The 21,295-nt window shown below is 37.0% G+C and overlaps 2 protein-coding genes across 2 annotated transcripts; both read right to left on the bottom strand.

Annotated features, from left to right (window-relative positions):
• Positions 1 to 409: 409 nt before the first annotated feature.
• Positions 410 to 8,604, bottom strand: LOC126596812 (uncharacterized). The gene is made up of 22 exons (XM_050263469.1): positions 7,442 to 8,604; positions 7,165 to 7,280; positions 6,787 to 6,995; positions 6,537 to 6,656; positions 6,218 to 6,346; positions 5,999 to 6,124; positions 5,578 to 5,633; positions 5,402 to 5,501; positions 5,167 to 5,284; positions 4,819 to 5,028; positions 4,335 to 4,665; positions 3,992 to 4,085; positions 3,498 to 3,606; positions 3,036 to 3,307; positions 2,778 to 2,905; positions 2,339 to 2,573; positions 2,031 to 2,219; positions 1,639 to 1,928; positions 1,379 to 1,562; positions 1,014 to 1,256; positions 819 to 904; positions 410 to 724 (listed from the first exon to the last, which is right to left on the bottom strand). Exons 1-22 carry the CDS (start codon positions 8,260 to 8,262, stop codon positions 577 to 579), a joined length of 4,314 nt encoding a protein of 1,437 aa, XP_050119426.1. The 5' UTR covers positions 8,263 to 8,604; the 3' UTR covers positions 410 to 576.
• Positions 8,605 to 9,818: 1,214 nt separating this feature from the next.
• Positions 9,819 to 12,198, bottom strand: LOC126596819 (inositol oxygenase 4-like). The gene is made up of 10 exons (XM_050263480.1): positions 12,062 to 12,198; positions 11,712 to 11,901; positions 11,321 to 11,607; positions 11,036 to 11,095; positions 10,893 to 10,945; positions 10,688 to 10,810; positions 10,521 to 10,590; positions 10,356 to 10,434; positions 10,150 to 10,231; positions 9,819 to 10,063 (listed from the first exon to the last, which is right to left on the bottom strand). Exons 1-10 carry the CDS (start codon positions 12,090 to 12,092, stop codon positions 10,037 to 10,039), a joined length of 1,002 nt encoding a protein of 333 aa, XP_050119437.1. The 5' UTR covers positions 12,093 to 12,198; the 3' UTR covers positions 9,819 to 10,036.
• Positions 12,199 to 21,295: the final 9,097 nt, after the last annotated feature.

Raw genomic sequence — 21,295 nt, forward strand, 5'->3', positions numbered from 1 at the left:
AAGTCCCTTCAAATTGGGAATAATGTTGCTTAGCATTTTTTTCAATTACAAATTCCCCTTTATAAGGTCAAAATTGTAAATTCGAATGTCCGTTCGTTCTCAAAATTTGACCTTGTGTTCTTTTGAAAGGTTCCGTTTCCTCTCACAAAACACCATTAGCATATACATCAAGCCATTTTAACACGATTGTTTCGTAATCAAACATGTCATGAATTCGGACTTTCGAGGATCGATAACGACGGTTTTTATCATAATGTCAGCCAAATATATGACCATGGAGAGAAAAAACCGATTTGGATGCACCGGCACGGCACAAGCAAATGGACGCAAGGCATGGAGTGTGTTGAAAAGTTAATGTGCTCGGGTTGACAACGGCTATGATGCTATCCATGATGTCTCGAAACATACGTACGAGAACTTTTCTTTTTTCTTTTCTTTTTCCATAAGACAGGCCACAATCTAAAAAATGACCTCGATCGAAAAAAAATAAAAATCTATACACGGTTCATATTTACCAAAAAATTTAAACCAAAAATTAAAAATAAATAAAACTTGAACTTTGTCAATGAACCTCTTTCATGACTGCCAGAAAACGTCGGGGTCGCTGCTGTACAATGAGTGATCCTGAATTTCCTGGTTCGCCACATGGCAATCGATGAGTCGCGACTGCACGAGTTTACAGAGTGCCAAGCCGCAGGGAAGCACCCACCATTCACTTTCATCCCTGAATTGATGCAAGAACTTTCATTAGTGAGGACTGAAGTTGCTGCAATCAGGGATATAAACAGTTTGCTGCCATGAAGGGTTGAAAAACTTACATGCTAAAATTCCAGGACTGAAAGTTGGAGTGCTTTTTCCTCGAGTGGGTCGCATAATGAATCAATCCACACGTAAACGCAACACCCTGCAACAACCGAAAAATGTCAGGAATCACGCCGGAAAAAGTGCATCGCCTGCTTGTACCCTATGTCATTGTTTTGAATACGAAAGCCACTGGATTCAAGGCAACTTACGACATTGATCAAGGATGTGATATTCCATAAAGCATATATGCGCGCAAGACCTGCTGCCCGTTTAGGTCCACGACTAAACAAAGCACTGATTCCAGCCGGGAAGGGGAACAGTAGACCGAGAGGAAGAATAAATAAGACTAGGAAAAAGTTCAACAGTGAAATAGAATATAGCTGCAGCAAACTGAGCAAGACCATGCTAAAATCTCCCAAGAGTAGAATGGAGATGAACAAACCGACAAGATCCTGTGAGAATGGAAGAAAGTAGGAGGGAAAAATTAGAAAAACGTCTAAGAACAACTGGAAATCAGAATGAGGAACGACAAAAGACCAAGTTGGTACAATATAAATATAGGCATGTTCAATACCTGATGGCCAACCGGTTTGCCATTATAAACTACGAAAGAATACGGATAACATATAGCTTTGTTCTCTTTAAACGTCCTTAAGTTCTTGCTGTGTAAAATGCCTCCAGAAAATCTTTTCTGTGACATCCAATGGTCGATGAGTCTCAAATGCTCAGATGAGTTTTCCCAATGATTTCTTGGCGTACTGCAAATAGGGTGGAAGAAACATGAGCCATATGATATGTAACTTGCTAGAAAGATAATCAAAAGCTGAATGTTACCGTGACAGATAATCCCGCGGAAACAATGCATCTTGACCCTCCAGTATTGGTGGCACACTTTCATTGTCGATTGCATACATCAATAGTCCAAACTGGCTATACCCAGAAGCTGTAGGCTGAAACCAGGCAAGATCAACATGTACGCCATATAGCCTGAGAGTAGGGTTAGCATGCGTTTCAAGCCAGCTGATAACATGACCAAAAGTTAACTTTAAGTGACCACACCGAACCAATCGCAGTTGAGCGTTTAGACCAGCTACAAGCCGATACCAGATGGTAGGTGGAATACTCTGAAAGCAGATCAAATATAACGATCACAACTTTGCTTTATAAAAATATCAATAGGAAACAACTTCACATCGAACACAACCCTAAAGGTATAGGTAGATGACCTGACTCATGAGGCTAGTGAGAATGTTATCACTGCAAAGATGGAAAGGTGCCATGTAACTTCCATCTCCTCCAAAAATTAATGACAATGGAAATCGCTGATGAAGACGGGGAGGAAGACCAGCTCTTTTCTCATCTCCACCAAGGTAAAAGTCCACGTATGCAAGCATTAAATCAGAAGTTGCAGCTACCTGCGGCACAAAACAGTAAACGATGCTAAAACTGTTAATGCATCTGTTAACAAAATGTCTCCAATTAGGTACACTTCAAAAGATGTTGGCAAGAGAATTTATGACTTCTTTAGATATACCTTGAGTCCTTCATACAGTGCACGTGAACGACAAGAACGCAAACAAGAATGATCATATTCTGATCGAACATATTCACGAAGTTGTTGTAACTTCTTTTTCCTTCGACTCTGTAACCATGACCAGGCAAGTGGATAGGCAAACACACAAAGAATGCTGTAGACTGATCCTTCCCACCACTGATAAGCAGCTAAACCATTTATCTCATCCACAAATCTATTGAATGCAGCCTCATACCTGACATGTCATGAAATACTTTAAAACACTTACAGAAGTTTACGTAACTTGAATTAATATGAAACAATGAGTTAAATTATCAAGCTCAAAGCATAAATGTAGAATTACATGCATAACTAGGCACAGGTACGACTTGTGGCCATTATTTTTCAGTGGGCATCCGACCACCAAAGTCATAATACACGAAAGCGAAAGAGAGCTTACACAATCTCTGTGACTTGTTCTGGAGGGGAATGAGGTAGATGCCAAGGTTCACTGAATGTATTTGGCCCCATGAAAAACATCCTATGCACATGACTCTGAGATTCCTCGTTTCTATTTGTTTCCAAAACCTACACGAAAACAGGATTGTCACATCTAACATGATATGTCACACATTACAGGGCACTGTAATTTGGTTTTCAAATGACCATTCTTCCAGTTATAAAAACTATGTAGCCAAAGTTAAGATTGGAGGTGAACCTCATTCAACGATTCCAGGAAAGGGAAGGAATGATCTAAACGAGAGCCCTGTCGAGCAGGTAGAGGAGTCGGTAATTCGTCTCCAGTAACATACTTCATCCGTGCAACACTAAGCACAAGAGCTAACAGGATGAGGACGCTTAACAGAATAAAACCAAACCACCATGGTCCGCCAAAAGTGTAAACCAACTCTTCAAATGCTGTATAACACTTAGGCATGTGATATCTATCAGAAATGCACTTATGCGGACATGGAGTTTCAGTGACACCACCTGACCAAATTTGAATGAAGTTACAGAGATGATTTACCCAAAGAAAACATAATCTAGGCAAATCATGTAACACCACTCTCAACAAAAAAGATCCAATCGATCACAAATTCCAGTTCTTCTTTAAATAAGCTCACAAGAAAACCATAGCAAAACTCTTGCCCAAAGTAGCCAGAGTAAAATTTAGGGATACCTCGAACCGTGACATATATGGCACGATGTGGAAGCTCCAAAGATGGGCAAGCATGACAAAGGGCTCTATCAGAGCCACTCACATTCTTAAAGCTGCCAACAGGGCATTCCTGCAGTACAATTTGGTCAAATAGTGAACCAAAAATGATATTTTCCCCACAAAAATAAAAAAAAAAACAACAAAAAACAAAAATATGAAAACCAAGAGAAACTAAGCAAACTCATTGAAAGCATGTTCATTACTATAATCACAGAGGCAAATATGTATACGAATATAATATGACCAAGATCTTGCTAACATAACTAGCCAACAAACTTTCCAATCAAACAATGTAAAACTGGCATCAACTAGAATTTTAAAAATAAGTCTACAACAACAAAACTTAACTTATACAACATGTTTCTTAATGCGATGCTTGATTTAAAAGCATGAGCAGAGCCATAGGATATCTTAAACTAAGTCAAAATGTCATCAAATACAAATAGTGAAGCTACCTCACAAAAGATACCATAAAGCCCTCTGGGACAGGCCTTTCCGGTAACAGTCCCATTTTGTCCAGCCCGACCATGACCTCTACCGAAGCCTCCCCTGCACCAAGGAGATGAAAAGAGGGTTAAAACTCGAGTGATATCTCAACACCAGAAACAACTTGTTATACAAAGAAACTATGTGAAAACAATGTTTATATTAAAGAAACTTACTAGAAGTGGCACACGTTCTAGTACACCTATCATTAAGTGCGCAAATAATAGTAGTACTCAAAGAATTTTACTTCAACAACGTACGATGCATATATCTCAAAATTGTGAAAAGCAGTATCTATTTCCGGATACTAACCCAGTAATGATGCTTCCATTCGCACTTGCTATGGGTAGATATGCATCCCCAACTGGTATATCTGACCAGTGAAAGTGAATCCTCCCACCACCTCCTCCACCACCACCACTAGGACTACCATGTCCACCAACAGTTGAGATTGTAGAAGAATTACCAAGTGCCAATGTTTGAACAAACAATAGAATAGTTCCACCAGAACCACCCCCAGGACCTATATTTGAAAAGACCCTATCATTTTTCTCCAGATATTTTTCTCCAAAGGATTCTCCGTCGGCTCTAAGTGAACCATCAAGAGACAAACTTGACAATGAGCGCTCCAATGAACCCATTACTGTTTAGGGATGGAAAAAACACATGTTACTGTTCAAAAAAGGATATATGACCCAGTAGCTATCGATCACAAAAAGAAAATCATCCATTGATCTGCTGATATCTTCTAAAACTTTCTCCACATTTTTTATTATATTTGTTTTATATTTCTTACCAATGATACCACCACCTGCAGTTGCACCAGCTAGGCTATCATTTCCACTACCACTACCAAGTTCACACGGCAAATCAGCATCTCCATAGGAAACACCACCATCAATAAAATTTCCATCGTAATACCCATCCCCACCTTTGCCACCATGCCCACCACCGCCACCAAGCCCATTTGCGAAAAACTTTCCTCTACCAATCCCACCAGGGCAGCCTGTGTATAAAATAGAAACCCCTATGATCTTAGAAGGCATGGTTTAGGTAATAATTTATCGCTTCAAATCCAAGAAAACATCCAGGTTACATGTTGAGTCAAAACTGTTAAAAAGAAACTAAGAGTCCAAATGCATACCTAGGCCAGATGCACTAATTACCCCAGAAGAGTGGACCTCTACAGCTCTAACCCAGTGAAAATGTATAACAGATCCAGTTATACTGCCTTGAATAATAACATCTTCAACTCGACAGATCTGAAGCAGGAAGCCAACCATTTATCAGCAACACAAGGTGGACTCTGTTCAGCTTTAAAAATTTAAATAAATTGCCAAAGATAAGTACTTAGTTCCCAATCTGGATCAATGGGAGACCTGAAGAGTGAAGGTCAATGTAGAGTTCATGTTACAATCTTCGGGTGGATGAAGTAATTCCATGGGGCAGTTTGGAAGTTCACAGTTGAGTTTGGGTTTCCTGCCAGTCCCAAAATGAGAGTCACTTCCGAAGGAAAAAAAATGACATCATTGAGAACTATGAATTTAAAACTTACGTCAAATTACTACCACCACTTTCCAGAGGCCCTCGCAGTGAAGATCCAGGTCCAATCTTCAGTATTAAAAGAAGAAGATTCAGCATGTACATGCCACAAGATACAAATAGTGCACAATCATATGGTACACTTCAAAATTCACACATGAAACAAAATCAGACTGGATGGATGAGAATACGTTCTCATACATATTTCTAAGTGGATTTGCTGATACTGTGAAAAAGCAAATCAACAAATCAATACAATTTTCCAAATTCAAGTAACAGAAAACTGTGCCAACATAATTGTCCCTCAGATGCCAACAATTCTAGGTATGTGATATTTTGGTGGATACTTAAAAACCTCTGCACCAAAAATTCATAAAACCTGGTTTTAATTAAATGATGAATACTTAAAAATACACACCAAATCAGTAACTTACATTGACACTGAAAAATAGAGACAGAATCAGGTGTTGTGCTTCAATCAGATCTCCTGGCCCAGACAAATTCAAGAAACCTTGTCCATGAACTCCCAAATTTGCATTAGAATGTATCACGGACGCCCCCTGACAATCAAATACGGAAGCATGATTTGACAGTGTAAATCAAGGTTCTATCTGTTTCCTAGGTGTACAATCAAGCTTCTAGTTTCAACATACCCTGAGAACCACTACATTGCTTGCCTCAAGCAAGGATGTTGCCACAATTGCATCAGCAAGACCATCTATAAGCATTTTAGAATTCCACATCAAGTGCATTTTGACAGACATTCGAAGAGCCCCAAATATCTGAGTTTATCAGGAAAAGACAGCAGACATTCAAGTTTTAAAATATTTCAAGATATGAGATGTGCATGTATAATTATATCTATTTTTGCACTTTCCTATTTCCGCTTCGACACCCAATTTATTTATGCCCTGATTGTCAAACATTTATGAAAAGAAAGAAAGAAAGAAAAAGGATAAGTCTTACGATTACCTTGATAACAGAATCACTCATCAGAAGCTCTTCTGCCATTAACTCAAATTCTGATGAAGCAAAATGTGCAAGACCAAAACTCAAAACTGCACCACATGATAAACGAATTTGACCTCGAACCTGCACAATACATTACAATTTCAGCATAATATGACTTCAAATAGCATATTTGTATTTTTTTAAATTAATACTAAGACAAGAAAAGCCCTTCATCGCAGAGCAATAGAAGTTAGTTTAGTTCTTCAATGACCTGAACACGGCTCCAATACAAAGGAACCAAAGCCTTGGCATGATTTTGGATATCAACATTTGTCCAAAGTGGCTGTTTGGGAAACTCTAACAGAAGCGTGTCAGTCTGTGTGGACAAGTTATGATTATTGACTATAAGTCTCCGAGGAACAGCATCATAATATGTCCCTGCAGCACCTGCATTTTCAGGACAGCCTAAACTCCTTCCCCCTGCCAGAATAAGCAGAACATCAACATACCAGTGGTATAATGTACAAAAGCAAAGTAGGTCCAATGGTTATTGTGATAATAAGTTCTTCCTCTACATTTACTGAAGAGTAAATCAAGTTCTTTGCTTTGATATACAAATTATATTACAAAATGATAACTTTTTACTTACCATGAGCAACGATATCTGTATTATCACGCCTGCTGAAAACTTTGATGGAAACTCTTCCACCTCCTCCTCCTGCAAATCCATTACCCCCCACTGCACTTATCCTGCCACTTCCAGTCCTGCTCTTCAAGAAAAATAATTGTAGTTAAGCAATGAAAGAGGCACGTAACAACCAATCAAACAAAACAAACTATTAGCATCCATGATTGAGCATATTAATAGACATAATCATTATTGAGTCATTGTTTCAAGTTAAACACACAAGAAGTAAAGTACATACATTCGACGAGCTTTGACAAATATGCTACCCCCTGACCCTCCACCACCCTTAATCCCACCATCACCGCCATCAGCCAAAACACTCCCACTAAGTTCAATTGAACTTCTTGCCTCCAACCAAATCCTCCCACCTCCTTCCCCACCATACTTCTCATCCTTACTAGTTGTTCCACCCTTACTCCCATAACTCACCGGCTCATTTAACGATGACCAAGCATACGTATCTCCGCCCCAAACATCGTCGGGGAGCTTCGTATTATCAATCACACAACTAGCACCTCTCCCACCATGCCCTCCACCAGAACCCTGAAGACCGTCGGGGGTGCCACTAGTCTGCTCAGGAGGTGCACCCGCCAATGCCGTAACATTTACCACTGAACCAGTTAAAAAGCTCGCATTCGAAGCATTAACCGTAACTAACCCGGCAATAAGCATTGAATTTCTACCTAAACTGAATTCCCCACTAATGTTAACCACAATTTCGCAACCTAAAAATGGGCAGCTCAAATTAACACCGGAAAGTATAAATAAGCTCCCATTTCCTTCTATATACACATTATCTTCAAGAATCAAGCTTGAATTCAGCTCACAAATGGTGTCCAGAGACCCAATTCCATTGAGACCCCCCTGGCACGAGAGCGGGGGAGGGTGGGGCGGCGGCGGAACCGGCGGAGGAGAAGGAGGCGAGTAGTCCCCGTGAATTTCGAACGCGAGAATTGAAAATTCATCGTCGGAATCAGCGCAGAGGCTAGGGTTTATGGCGAAGCTGATGAAGAGGTTGAGGATGAAAAGGTGGAGAAGAAACGGGGCGCTTTGAGCCATCTTGAAGAGGCCAAACTTATCACAGAGATGAAAACCCTAGCTGGGGATTCGGGGTTTGTGAGAATTGGACTTAGTGGTGAGATTTTTGGATCAAAGACCAGAGATTGAACGAGAAATTGTGGGATAAATTAGGTAAATACGTGAAGGCTTGGACCTTTTGAGAATTTTGGATTGGGGTCGAAAATGGTAAGAAATCTGAGAAAATATATGGCTTCTGTGGTGCTTTGGCTTTGACAGGGAAGAAGACGAAGAGCTGATGCCCGGTGGAAGGAGAACAGACAGAACAGAACAGAACAGAACAGAACGGAACGGGACAAAACATAACGGAACAGAACAAAACAGACGAACGTCTGCACGGCACGTGCAACCTTCTTTGTTTAATTTAAGGTTTTTTTTTTTTTCAGTTTCTGATAAGAATACACTCAAAATCTATAATGACCGGTGTATCATACGTATTCTTTTTATAAATAGCTAGTTTTTTTTAATTTAATTTAGCAAATATTTGTGTATTATTTAATTTTTATATGCTAATGGAATTAATTCGTTTTGTGTCACATGGTGGAGAGATTTTTCAATTTGTTCGAACTACGGTGATGTTTTACATGAGTCTGATAGACTAAAAGGTCGTACCCAGTACACAAGGCTCCCGCTTTACGCATGGTCTGGAGAGGTGAATGTCGGCTAACCTTACATAAGTGGAGAAATTTTTTTTAAGTGTCATTTCACTTATATATGCTCGTGTTCTGAGCACATTGAAAATCATTTTTACTTCATAAAGTTATTAGATTTTATTTAATACGTCAAATGCACTGATATAATAAGGTCACACTTCTTTTGTTTCATGCAATATATTTTATGTCATCATAAGCTATTATCTTATAACGATATTATATTTTGCAATATATTCAAATGACAACTAAGTCATTCTTCGTGTTAGGTTCATCAAAAAAAACTTTTAACTGTTTCTTGGTTGAGATGGAAAATTTTTAAATCATGAATGGTAAGAATAGTTACTTTTATCTTTTAATTTTTTTAAGTTCAGCATTCTAACGAGAAGGGAATCAAATTCGAGACATCTTCCGACATTACAGGGATATGATTGTATTATAATACTAGTGGATCGGTCACCTTGAATATGGGGTTTGAATAATAAGAACGCACGACTTTGGCTCTTTGATCTTTTTCTTCATTACTTAACTAATCACAGCTTGATTAACAAAATTCCAAACAGTGATTTGTCCCGGTGGGGACTAATTCTCATGAAATCTGTTGGGGTGGAGAAATATCATGCAACAGCAGTAAATGCGCCTCTTTTTTATCACTCATCAACTTAGTACGAGTGATGAGTGATAAAGAAATAGAATACACTCGGAGGTGCCATGCAGTTGAAGAAATGAGACATGAGCGCTGACCATTTTTCTGTAATGTGCTAGGGATGGATGTAAATTAACTTAGGTCATAGACAGTAGTGGATTCAGAAATTTTTCGAGCAAACGTATATAGGTTGAGAAAGAAGAATAATTGGAAGCATTTGGAATAATTACTGAAATGAAAGATATGCTGAAATTCATTTTTCTTTATTCATGTTTGAATTTGGTGCAGCAGCACACAACAAGAATACATTTCGTAAAAGTCCCAAACATGAAATACAACTCAACAGCCTCTTCTCTTAACCAAACACTATGTACATCACTGGACAGGTGAAGTCTTGAAGCAGAACACAAAGGTGCAATTCTCCTTAATATATATCAATTGTGTTGAAAACCTGAACGGATCACCATCTGAGCTTTGCTGGGAAATACTGCAAAAAAGAATTCACATCCAAATCAGAATATGAGTTGGTGAATGATACAAAAATTTGGAATGCGCTCGAGGAACATTACTCACCTTCTCAATGAGGGACAAATAATATGGCTTAACTTTTTCGACATCAACTCGAACTTTGCTCTTGCTGTAGAGGTCATATTTGCTGCAAATGATAACCAAAAAGGCACAAATAAGGTCAGTCTGGTCCATGCAATTTGGCAATCACAAGATATATATATATATATATATATATTATGTATATATGTTGAATTAGAAATGGAGCTTACTTGAATACTTGAAGCCACTTTAGATTCTCTTCGTCCTCTTTGTTCATAAGGTGTGTATATGCCCCTGCCCTATGTAAAGCTGCAACATAATAAATTGGAAGCTTAATATTTGTTACATTGGATGGAGTAATTTCATGTCCGGGGGAATTTGGTGATGGTACTTACGATAAAATGAGTGATACCGGATAATGAACAATCCTGCCTGAGGCAAAGTTGTTCCGTTTTCCTTGGCCACCTGCAGATTGATTTGAACATACAGGTTAACAAAATCAGGGTTTGATGATAGAAATGTCCAAAATTGTTCATTTGAAGCGATTCAGCGAAAGACGTACCAAGTACATGTAGTCATCATGACCCCATGAGATCATGACATTGTCTAGTCCACATCCTTTTGAGTAAATCCCATTTTTGGTGTTGTAGGAAGGATTATTGTAATCTGGATTTTCCTTGAAATACTGCAAGGGCAAAGAATTTTAACTTTATTGATTTAAGATATTTACTTAGTGCAACTAATTAATCTTTGAGAGTAAATTATACCTTGTGGTGAACAATGGATTCATCGAAAGCGCACCCGAGAGGATGTGTGTCTCCTGCAGCATAACATTTGGGTTATTTTTCATTAAATAGCTCAAAAATGGAAAAGGTGGATCACATATCAATAGGCAAAACATAATGCTCACCAACAACAGCCCATTGAGGAAGCTCTCCAAAGCTAGGAAGAAGAAGCACTTTTCCGAGATCTGAAACCAATAGAAGCTGAAGTCAAATGCAAGAAGAAGCGCTTTTATCAAATCCTAGAAGAATATGGTAAAACTCTATTGAAAAAAGTCAGAAGCAGTTGTGGAATTCTATTTCTATCTGTAAACGATTATATAGGAGTCCGTCTACAATGCGGTTAACTACCCTTCTAAAAATGTGTGATTAGGTTAAAAATCAGAATAAAACAATTTCAATTGGGAATATACCATGAATAAGAGCAGTCAAGTGCAACCAATCTTCATTGGGATGGTCTTTTCTAATGGCTTCAGCAGTTTGCAGCAAGTGCTCAATTTGTGGTTCATCCAAGTCGGGGTCACTGTCATCCACAACATCATTGAGCAGCTCACAACATTCCCATATGCTCATTTCCACTCGATTCAACTTGCTGTACTCCTCCCTCATCCTCTTCACGAAATCATGCGTTTGATTAATGTGGTTCAACCGGTAGAATTCCTCCACGGATTTCTGCCTTTCGCTTTCTGCATTATAATCCCTGCATTGCATAGTTTTCATTGTGCATAAACATGTCAGACTTCAATATTTCATAAGAACCACATGAAAAATGTGACAAAAAATTAAGAAAATAATATTACAGACCTGAACGACTGGCCAAATGAATTGATTTCAGGTGCAATGAAGGCCTCATTAGATCCTGTAATTTCTTGTGCCACAGTTCCATCATTTTTTGAGATCTCTTTGGGCACCACAAACCCACCATCTAATACTAAATCATTCATTTCTCCATTGTTCTCTGAAGAAATAATCTTCTTTTCCTCCACTCGTAACCCTAATCAGAAAATTAAGATCATAATTAATTAACTAATCATAAACAAGGAACGAAGGGAAAGGGCTTGTAGCTCGCTTGGTTCAGAACATTCACCCAAGCATCCGAAATTCTGTGTTCAATCGAAGAAAAAACAGATCAAAGCAAAGGGTAGAGGGTTTACCTAGCTCAGGCTGCTCAATGAGGATAGTCATCTTTGCCTCCGAAAAATCGAGCAATTAAAATATGGCTCGATCGAAGCAAACAAGAATCCAAAAGCAGAGAAGAAAGCAAATTGGTTGTGTGGTACGATATGTTGTAAAAGTGGGTTCTTATAGTTTAACCTAAAAACGTCCTTTGCATGTAAATCTGGAAGCAAGGGAGTCCTCAACTGAAAAAACGACCTGTTGAAATTCCTATTTTATCCAACTAAATTTCAAAAATACTGTGCTTGCATGAAAATTTAAGAAACGTGGGAGTCCGCAACTGAAATTATTGTCCAACTAGTCCGAATGAAACGTTCAAATTTCTATTTTATCTTTGCCCACATTTAGAAAAATAAAATGATTGGATTTTAAGTTAAACAAGACTCAGAGTCAGCTATTACGTGGATATCATTATCTAGAGATCTTGCTTGGATCTGCTGACTTGGAATCTAGTCATGGCCAAGTAATGCATGCAAACTGTTATTATTAATCCGGTTCTTAAGAGTCAGAAGAAAATTTTGCATCGCTATTTGAAATGGTTTCAATTTTTTTCACATTGCATCTTGAATTTCTAATTCGGTTTTGAACTATCTTGAAATTTCACCCACTATATATCGTCGAACGTGGTAATTTTTTTGTTAAATTTATCATCTCATGACGCACATAATACACTTATAAGGGACATTTGATCGATCACAACTAATTAAAATGCAAAAAACATGCCTAACTTATGAAAAGGGGGTTTTGATTTTTATCAGTAAGTGGAGTCCTCTATCAAATTATTTTTATTCCGAGGGGTAAAGTTTATAACTTTAAATTTTTTCAATTAATAAATTCCCTCCTGTATCTTAAAATAATGGTCACTGCTGAAGATTAAATTAAGGGTCTCATATGTGCATAACGTCCACATAATACGACTAAATTTAACCGAAAATCTAACATATTTGACGGCCGAAGGCGAATCGTTGAGTGAAGGTGAAAACCAAATTAAAAATTCGTGGTGAATTAATGTGGAACAATTCCAAAAGTTCATCAGACATTACTAATAAACAATAGTAAAAGCTTAGGTTTTGATCCTCCTGATATATTTTTCATTTAAATATTGACTAACATGGCGGTGGTAATCAGAATCCACGGCCAGGACTGAATATTGGATGCCCACAACTACTTGCAGTAGTCTTGCTGAGAACATCTACCTGTAACTTGTCTTCTTGTTGTCATGCAGATGCTATATATTCTTTATAATACAACAGGTCCGCTTATATATATATATTCTTAGAGGATACGCGGTAGATAATTTTCTTGGCATAGATTAATACCATTGCCGGCTATGATTTACATTTGATTACAGAAAATCTTCTCTTATCAAACTGCATGACAGGACATATGAATGATCATCTTATAAGATTGTAAATGGTCATTGCTTCACGGTTAATACTTGTTAGCATATACCTTAAGTTAGTCTTCTCCACCAATCTCTTATTAAGAATATTTATCTAGCACTGCAATTCTAACAAGAGAACATTATCCGTTAAAATATATGATGTTTTAAAAAGATCATACATAATCTTGTTAAAGAATATTTATCTAGCATTGTAATTCTAACAAGAGAAAATTATTTGTAAAAATATATGATGTTTTAAAATAATATTATTTGTAACTGCAACACCGTCATGGATTGTAATTATCAACCCACTCATGTCATACTATATCTCGACGAGAGAGATTCATATACTTCATACAAGTTTTCATGAACCCACTCCGTTCGCATGATCTTCCCATTTCGATTATTCACCATTTCAAGCTCAAGCTGACAAAAGCACTAGTTATAGACAAGGTATTAAATATCGGTAATATCGGAAATATCGGTATTCCGAAAACACGGAAATATCGATGGAAATATCAGTAAAATATCGATATCGATAAAAATTACATGGAAACCACAGAAATTGTAAGAAAAACTTGGAAATTTTTATTGAAACTTTGTAGGATGTTTATTTAGTCAATTATCTATTAGTTTATCACAAAAAATTGGAAGAAAATGCATTGCATGATGGATTTAACTGATTTAAGTTGATTATATAGCGAGCTGGCAAACATTGTGAGTGTAGAAAACATGTAATAATTAATGAAAGAAGTTTAAACACACCATAATCATTTATATATAATGCAAATTTTCAAAGTATAATTCGTGAATTAATGTCTAATTGACGATAAATAGAAAAGACTCTAATATAGAATTAACCTTCACCTTGTCCATTTGTTCTAACGCTTAAAATAAACTATGGATATTAACTTAAAAACGAAAATTTTTAACTTGACACAAAAATTAAAAACCTAAAATTTCTTATTTCCCACCCTCAAACTTAAATCACACATTGTCCTCAAGGTGTGAAAAATAAATAAAGAAAAAGAAAATAAACTATAAATAAAAAGAACCTAAACTCAAATAAATATACTAAACTAAATAAAAACAGGAAAAGAACACAAAAAAAAAAACTAAAAAGAACTGAACTAACAGAAAAACAAAAGAAAAAAAAAATTAGATATGAATTCACATGGGATGCTCTGCATCCCTCTGCCTCGAGACCAGAGCCGAGCCAACGACTCTTTGCATCAACCCCGAGCCCAAAACAGCCCTTGATGTCCTTTCCATTTTTTTTATTGTTTTGTAGAAACCAAAACAGCCTTTTAGAAAAAAGGAGAAAGGCTCTCTCTCTCTTAGACCCCTCACTCTCTCTCAGTTTAGTTCTCAACTCTATCTCGTTCTCTCACTCCCGTTCTCTCACTCCATTTCCCCGATCGCACCCACACCCAGGCACACCCAAATTTGTCCACCCCGATGCCAGCGCAGCATCTCCACCACCCTCCTGAACTTTCCCTCCCTCTCCTCCGTCTCTGGGAAGCACGCCGACGTGCAGAGGAACGCCGATGACCCCAAGGACACCCAGATCCGGCGAGACCGTGAGTGTCGAGCCACTTTCCGAACACCTCCGACCGTTTCACGGCAAACGGAAGTTATAAAAACGTTCATCTCGTCTTCTATTTCATTTTCATACCTAGATCGGAGTCTAGGGTCCTGTTTTACAGTCGGCCGGAGCTTCTACAGCTCCGGCGTTCTTCTCCGGGAAGCCTGTTTCGATATTATCGTTAATTTCGATAATATCGCGATATTATCCCGAAAACCATTTGGATAGTGCAAAAAAAATCGGTACCCCTGAAAACCGATAATATCGGCGATATATCGCCGATATTATCGGCATTTCGGACCATGGCCATAACTTAGCCTAATGTTACAACCCTTGTAAAGATTGTTTGATCCTTGATGTAGCATTGATTTACATTAGTGGAGATATGAAATGAAGAGCAAGCCTATGGGTTCGATACATTGATTATCTAGAGATCACTCATATCATGCTTGTTTGCATGTACCTATCCGATTTCCAAGTGTTAATCATTGGCTAGTCATATAACCAAAGAAAAGACATATGACTCTAATTATATAAACACAAAAAAAAAAAAAACCTTAACCAAAATTGTAATTAATACGACTAATCACATTTCAGCCCCATACCATACGAATGTTTTTGTAAGATGGTGTTAACCTTTGAATGGGGCATCGTCTTCCTCTCATGCTAATTCGTATTTCAAACTGTGGCACCAATTTTGGGATGTGAATGTTCCACCAAAAGTAAAGGTGTGCATTTGGAGACTCTGCAACAACTTCGAGCCTACCAGAGCTAATCTAGCTAGGCGCCATATCAACACACTGACGAATGTTGTGTGATGTGTAACTCCCATGGTGAAACGGTTACACTTATTGAAAGAGTGTCCATATACTAAGTGTGCATGACTTGCATCACATTTGGGTATTCTTTGGAGGGGTGCTCGCCCAAACTCTTTCTTAATATGGATCGAAGAGATTGCTGATTTGATCCCTGCAGACAGATTTGATTCTTTCCTAATGATTTGTTGGCCATTATGGGACGTTAGGAATGAACAACTATGGGAAGAAAAACACGATTCACCTGATACTTGTGCGGCCAGGGCATTACTCCGATACCATGAGTATGATAACACTAAGGCTAATGCACTCTCGGGAACCAGAGCTCGACATGAAGGGATTCAAAAATGGTCAGCACTGCCTAGTGGAAGACTTAAGATGAATGTTGATGGATCGTGGAATGGGGAGAAAAAATTGTTGTCAGAGAGGGCTTGGTTTGGGCAGTAAACAGGGTTTTCAAAACTTCCCTTGTGAGAGCGATTCGTTTCAGATTGTGAAAGAGTCAAGATCATTCTACTAACTTATCCAATATTGGGCAAATAGTAGAGGATATCAAGGTGTTACTTCGTACAATAACTGAAAGCGTCAAGACATCAGTCTACTAACTTATCCCATTACCCATACTCGCCGCCAAGCTAATGGTATTGCCCACAGGCTTGCACGTTTTGGTTTGTCCTTGAGTCAAGTTTGTGATTGGTATGACTCTCCTCCAAGTTTAATCGTAGTACTTGTCAAGGAAAGTTTGTCGCCATGAATGGCTCTTTGTAATGGATCTTTTGTAATGGTTTTACTCAAGGAATCTACTATAGTTTCCTTCAAAAAACAAAAAAAAGAATCCTTACAATGTTTATCTATTTTTTTAGCTACAGTTTCAATTCAATCTTTCAGGAATCTATATGGAAAGTCTTAACTACTTTAATCTTGAGTTTTTGCTGTGTTTGCTTGGGGACAAGCAAAGTCTAAGTGGGGTGTAGTCAAACTATGATTTCATAGGATTTTAATAGGATCAAGATGTATTCAATTAGAATTTTAAAGGAGGATTTTACAAGATTTTGAAATCATGGTGTAGTTAAAATAGGATTTTAAAGGATTTTAAAAATACATCCAAATCCAAGAGTAGTCAATTAAAATTTTAAAAATGTCCACACATGTTAGGTGTAGTGAGAATGCTAAAGATTTGCGAGGATTTAGTTGGAGTATTTGATAGAACAATTATTCCATACGGTTTACACATTTTTTATTTGGATTCTTGTGATTGTTTTTACTGAATTCAGTTCTATTTTACTTAGTTTTGTGTTCATCTTTAGGTATGAGGAGTAAACAAGAAAAATGAGAGATATGGTGATTAAAATGAGTTTTGCGTCCTGGAAGCAGAAACTTCCTGTGCAGACCAGCTAACTTGATGGAATAAACTGTACTTTCTAAAAAGGAACCAGCTATTGAACCTCATATCATTCGAAAGGTATGGAAGTTAGCTTTCAGAGAAATTTTACTGACCATGATTTTGAGTTTTCTAGGTGATGTTATGAAGATTTTCGTACAGGACGTCAGTCAGCCAAGTCTATACAGAAATCGCAAAATCTGTTGGGTTTTTTAGGTCATATTCAATTCAGGCCCAAAGCCCAAAAGAGGACGTGTACAGTCAAAAGGGTCTGAAGTAATTTAACTTCGAAATTTACTTGCCACATCATCAGCTGTGCAGTGAGGAAAGGACTGCAAAGACCTAATAATTAGGAGAGGCTTTTGACCACAACCAAAAACGAGTTGAAGCAGCAGCATTGTTGTATCCATTTACATCGTTCATAAGTTTTTCATGTTTTCTACACTTTTCACTATGTTTTCGTATTCTATGAATAACTAATTAAGCTCTTTTTTAGGGCTAGGACGATAGCCTAGCGTGAATGTTTATGTTTTTAATGATTATTTTATGGATATTTTGTTTGATTGGATGAATAATTATTCATTACGAGAATTGAATGTTTTATGTTCAAGTTCTTTGACTTGTCACCTTAGGACTTTGCATATAGTAATTTGAAAATAGATTTGAGAGTAATTGCAATATAATTCGAATTAGCTTCTTGTGAAGAAGGTTGTGAATTACATAGATGATGTAAATTTATGGTTGCATGTTCTCTCTTTCTCTTAGACCTAATAAGTTCTACATGTTAAATTTATGCCCTAATTGGATAGACCGCATGTTAGGATATACAAGCTTTGCTCTAATCAAAAGAATCATATACTTTAGGAAAACCATAGTCTCTAGTGCCTTAATTGGACTTAGATAAGAGAATCATCATCTAAAGTTCCATTGAATGCATTACCTAAACTAGATTGCTTGTGGTTGATTGCAAATCCCTAGACCTTTATCCCTTGCCTTTACACCCAACGTCTCTTCTCTTTAATCTTAGATTTAATTTTCTATTCTCTTTTTATTCGTGTATAAAATCATCACAACAAAGTATTCACAACTTTAATTGAATTGTTAATTAAGATCGAGCCTAGTTCATTTTTTGTGTTTACATTTTCATGTTTTTATGTCTTTAACATAATTATATTAGGTTTAGTTTATCAAATTGGAGATGGAATTAGGATCCTCATGGGTATGATACATGGACTTGTGAAATGCTATACTACGACTATCTTGTGCACTTACAGGTTCACACCAGGTCACTATTCACCGAGGGCAAAAAGTCGAACAGTGATCCGACAAGATACTATTCGTCTACAGTGATGCCACTGCAGAATCATTACGTATGCAAAATCAACAATAACAGCCAATTTTTAGACAAGTCTCTGTTCACGCGTGCTCCAACAGTCACTCTTGAATTAGTTCAAGCCTCTATTGCTCCAACAGTCGCTCTTACAACAATTCAAGCCTCAAGCTTCAACCTATAAATACAAGGCTCCAAAACCTCAGCCATCCAAGTTTTCAATTTCAAGTTTTATATTCTCAGGTTTTCTAAGACTTCAAGTATAACTTTTGCATCAGAGAAATTAGTACAATTACAATCATGTATTTCAGTTTATTTTTGGCAAGACTTCAGTAAAATCTTTTAGTCAAGGTTTCTGTAAGTTCATTTTGGTTAAATAAAAATTGGTGTTAATTTATTGTATTACTTTGCAATAGTAATCTTAGATGATACCAACAGTTGGGCCGACAAACTGGCATCGAGTTAAAAATATCGGGTAATAACAATGAAGAACAAAATTTGCAAAATGACTTGAAATTGTTATAAAGATGCCAATATGTTTATTGATACCAACTGATAACAATGAGTAAGAAATGCAACGGTTGGGCAATAACACAATGCAAATTAATAACAAAGATCCCTCAACCTTCACCAGATGGTCCAATGGTTAGAGGCGAATTACAAGTCTGTATTGGTGATCAGGAAGAGGCTGAAATGCATTTGTCCACACATCTTCTGTTAAATGTTGTTCTTTGATCATCTTCAATTCATTCAGTCCGACGAAAAATTAAGAAAGATGTGTGAAGGATAAAAATAGGTGTGTGGATAGCACCATCCAGATGAACGAGATAGGCATTCTAATCTTAGTTTACTGGACTAATCATTGTAATGGAATACAAAGCTCGAAATGACAAAATAGACTTAACCCCACTCCACTAATTACCAAAAACAAAACTAGTACCCCAATACATAATCTTATGCTGAGCTCCAATAGTTTCGAAATGAAAAGTGACTTCTACACACTCGTTTTTAATCTTCACCCGTCACTCTTTTATTCTTTCAATTTATTATTTTTTTTATTCCATGCAGTAGCTGCAAAAAAAAAAAAAAAAATCTGTGCACGAATTTGAAAATGGATGCATAAATGATTGAGAATTGTCATTTGGAGTGTGGAACTGAGGATATATTTGAAAGCGGCCACTTTACCCAGTAGACCGCCCAAAATTTGGCGGCTCAAATCATTTTTCTGTTGAACCGGACAAAAAAATATCGAGAAACTTGTAAAACTAAAACTAGATTGGCCCATACCAACCAGTTTTCTTTTGATTTACAGACCAACCAAATAAATTGGGTTGCTTTTCACAACCCAGGAAAATAAATAAATGCTGCATGACACAAAGACTTCTGCACATTCGGGTTATTTTTTTAAGAAAACTAATGAAAATGGCTTGAAAACTTTGAGTTTTAATGATAAGGACAAAATAAAGGGTAAAATGAATAGTACCAAGATTGACTTTTTAGTGTAAAAATGTGGTTTTTCGTTAAAGTGAACAGTAACATGTGCTTTTCGTTAAAATTCCCTATTTTTTTACTACTGGCAGCATGTAAAGATTCGAATTAGGACATCTTGCAATAGTGGGATGAAAAACACTGCTGGACTAAGAATTAGTTAGTCAACGTTTCTATGTATACAACTACTGAAAGTGGTACGATGAAAATGCGATAGAATCCCAAGTCAGGTATACTTTTTAGTCTTGAAATTGAGGAATGGAGTTGACAACGCATGTGATTCTTTGGTTGAAAACTTTGGAAGGATGTGTGCTATTTAATTGTATTTAGGGGTGGGCTAAAACTTTCGGAACCCATTAGGATTACTCCTATTCTTCGAGGTGTGGGATACCTCGTGGCTCATGCTTTGACGAAAAAAAAAAAAACATTTCTACATAAACCTAGGGATGGATGCACATTGAGAAATATACATGTGAAGGTTTTCAGATAACTATTCGAATGTTTGGTATGGGTCATTTTTGTACCTATCAAGTGTTAAATGTAATATCTGCTAGTCATATCTCAATATGTTGTATCGACAATAATCGACAAATTCACTCGATATCACTAATCAGATTGCTTCGGCATATGTCGACTTCTGTTGACATATTCGCAACATGGTTTGGCCGACTACAACAAGCCTACAAAGTGTGTGACGAAGTGTCTCAATGAATAAATTGAAAAAGAAATTTGCACTCTTCATGCTATGTTTGTATCTAAAAAACTTGAATTTTTAACATTGGAACCCCGATAATTTAAATACTGAATCAGCCACTCCATATACCAAATTTGTTTTAATTTTTGGACAACATTATTTATCTATACTATTGGTTTTGGTAACATCATTATTTCAGTTTACTTAATTTGTACATCTGTTTATATTATAAGACAGTCCCCTGTTTGGAATCTAACTGTGGTTTACCATCTCAAATTTGTGGACCCAAAAGTACATATTTGTTTTCTGGGAATTTTGGTTAGTCAAAAGCTAAACATGAAAATCTAGTTTAGGTGAGATTGTTATCCACTTTTCAGGCCTAATGGCCCTAATCTTCAGAAAGAAGCTAACTTTAAAACATGCATGATTTGTTTAATCTTGAGTCCTAAATCAAGTTATGTGCTCTAAACACCATCCATAAAATAATAATAAATAACTAATAAATTAATTTGCAATTGGTAATCTTATCCACGGG

Source organism: Malus sylvestris, chromosome 2 (genome assembly GCF_916048215.2).
Source record: "Malus sylvestris chromosome 2, drMalSylv7.2, whole genome shotgun sequence".
Lineage (NCBI taxonomy): Eukaryota > Viridiplantae > Streptophyta > Magnoliopsida > Rosales > Rosaceae > Malus > Malus sylvestris.

Bases quoted from the DNA above. Each gene is read 5' to 3' on its own strand.
- LOC126596812 (XM_050263469.1), bottom strand. From the start codon at position 8,262: ATGGCTCAAAGCGCCCCGTTTCTTCTCCACCTTTTCATCCTCAACCTC. The intron at 6,125-6,217 runs GTATGTTGAAAC...TTTGATTGTCAG, and splicing joins GCAATGTAGTGGTTCTCAGG to GGGGCGTCCGTGATACATTC. The intron at 2,220-2,338 runs GTATATCTAAAG...TTTGTGCCGCAG, and splicing joins CACTGTATGAAGGACTCAAG to GTAGCTGCAACTTCTGATTT.
- LOC126596819 (XM_050263480.1), bottom strand. From the start codon at position 12,092: ATGACTATCCTCATTGAGCAGCCTGAGCTAG. The intron at 11,902-12,061 runs GTAAACCCTCTA...TTTTCTGATTAG, and splicing joins CATTGAGCAGCCTGAGCTAG to GGTTACGAGTGGAGGAAAAG. The intron at 10,064-10,149 runs GTGAGTAATGTT...TCTTTTTTGCAG, and splicing joins ATTTGTCCCTCATTGAGAAG to TATTTCCCAGCAAAGCTCAG.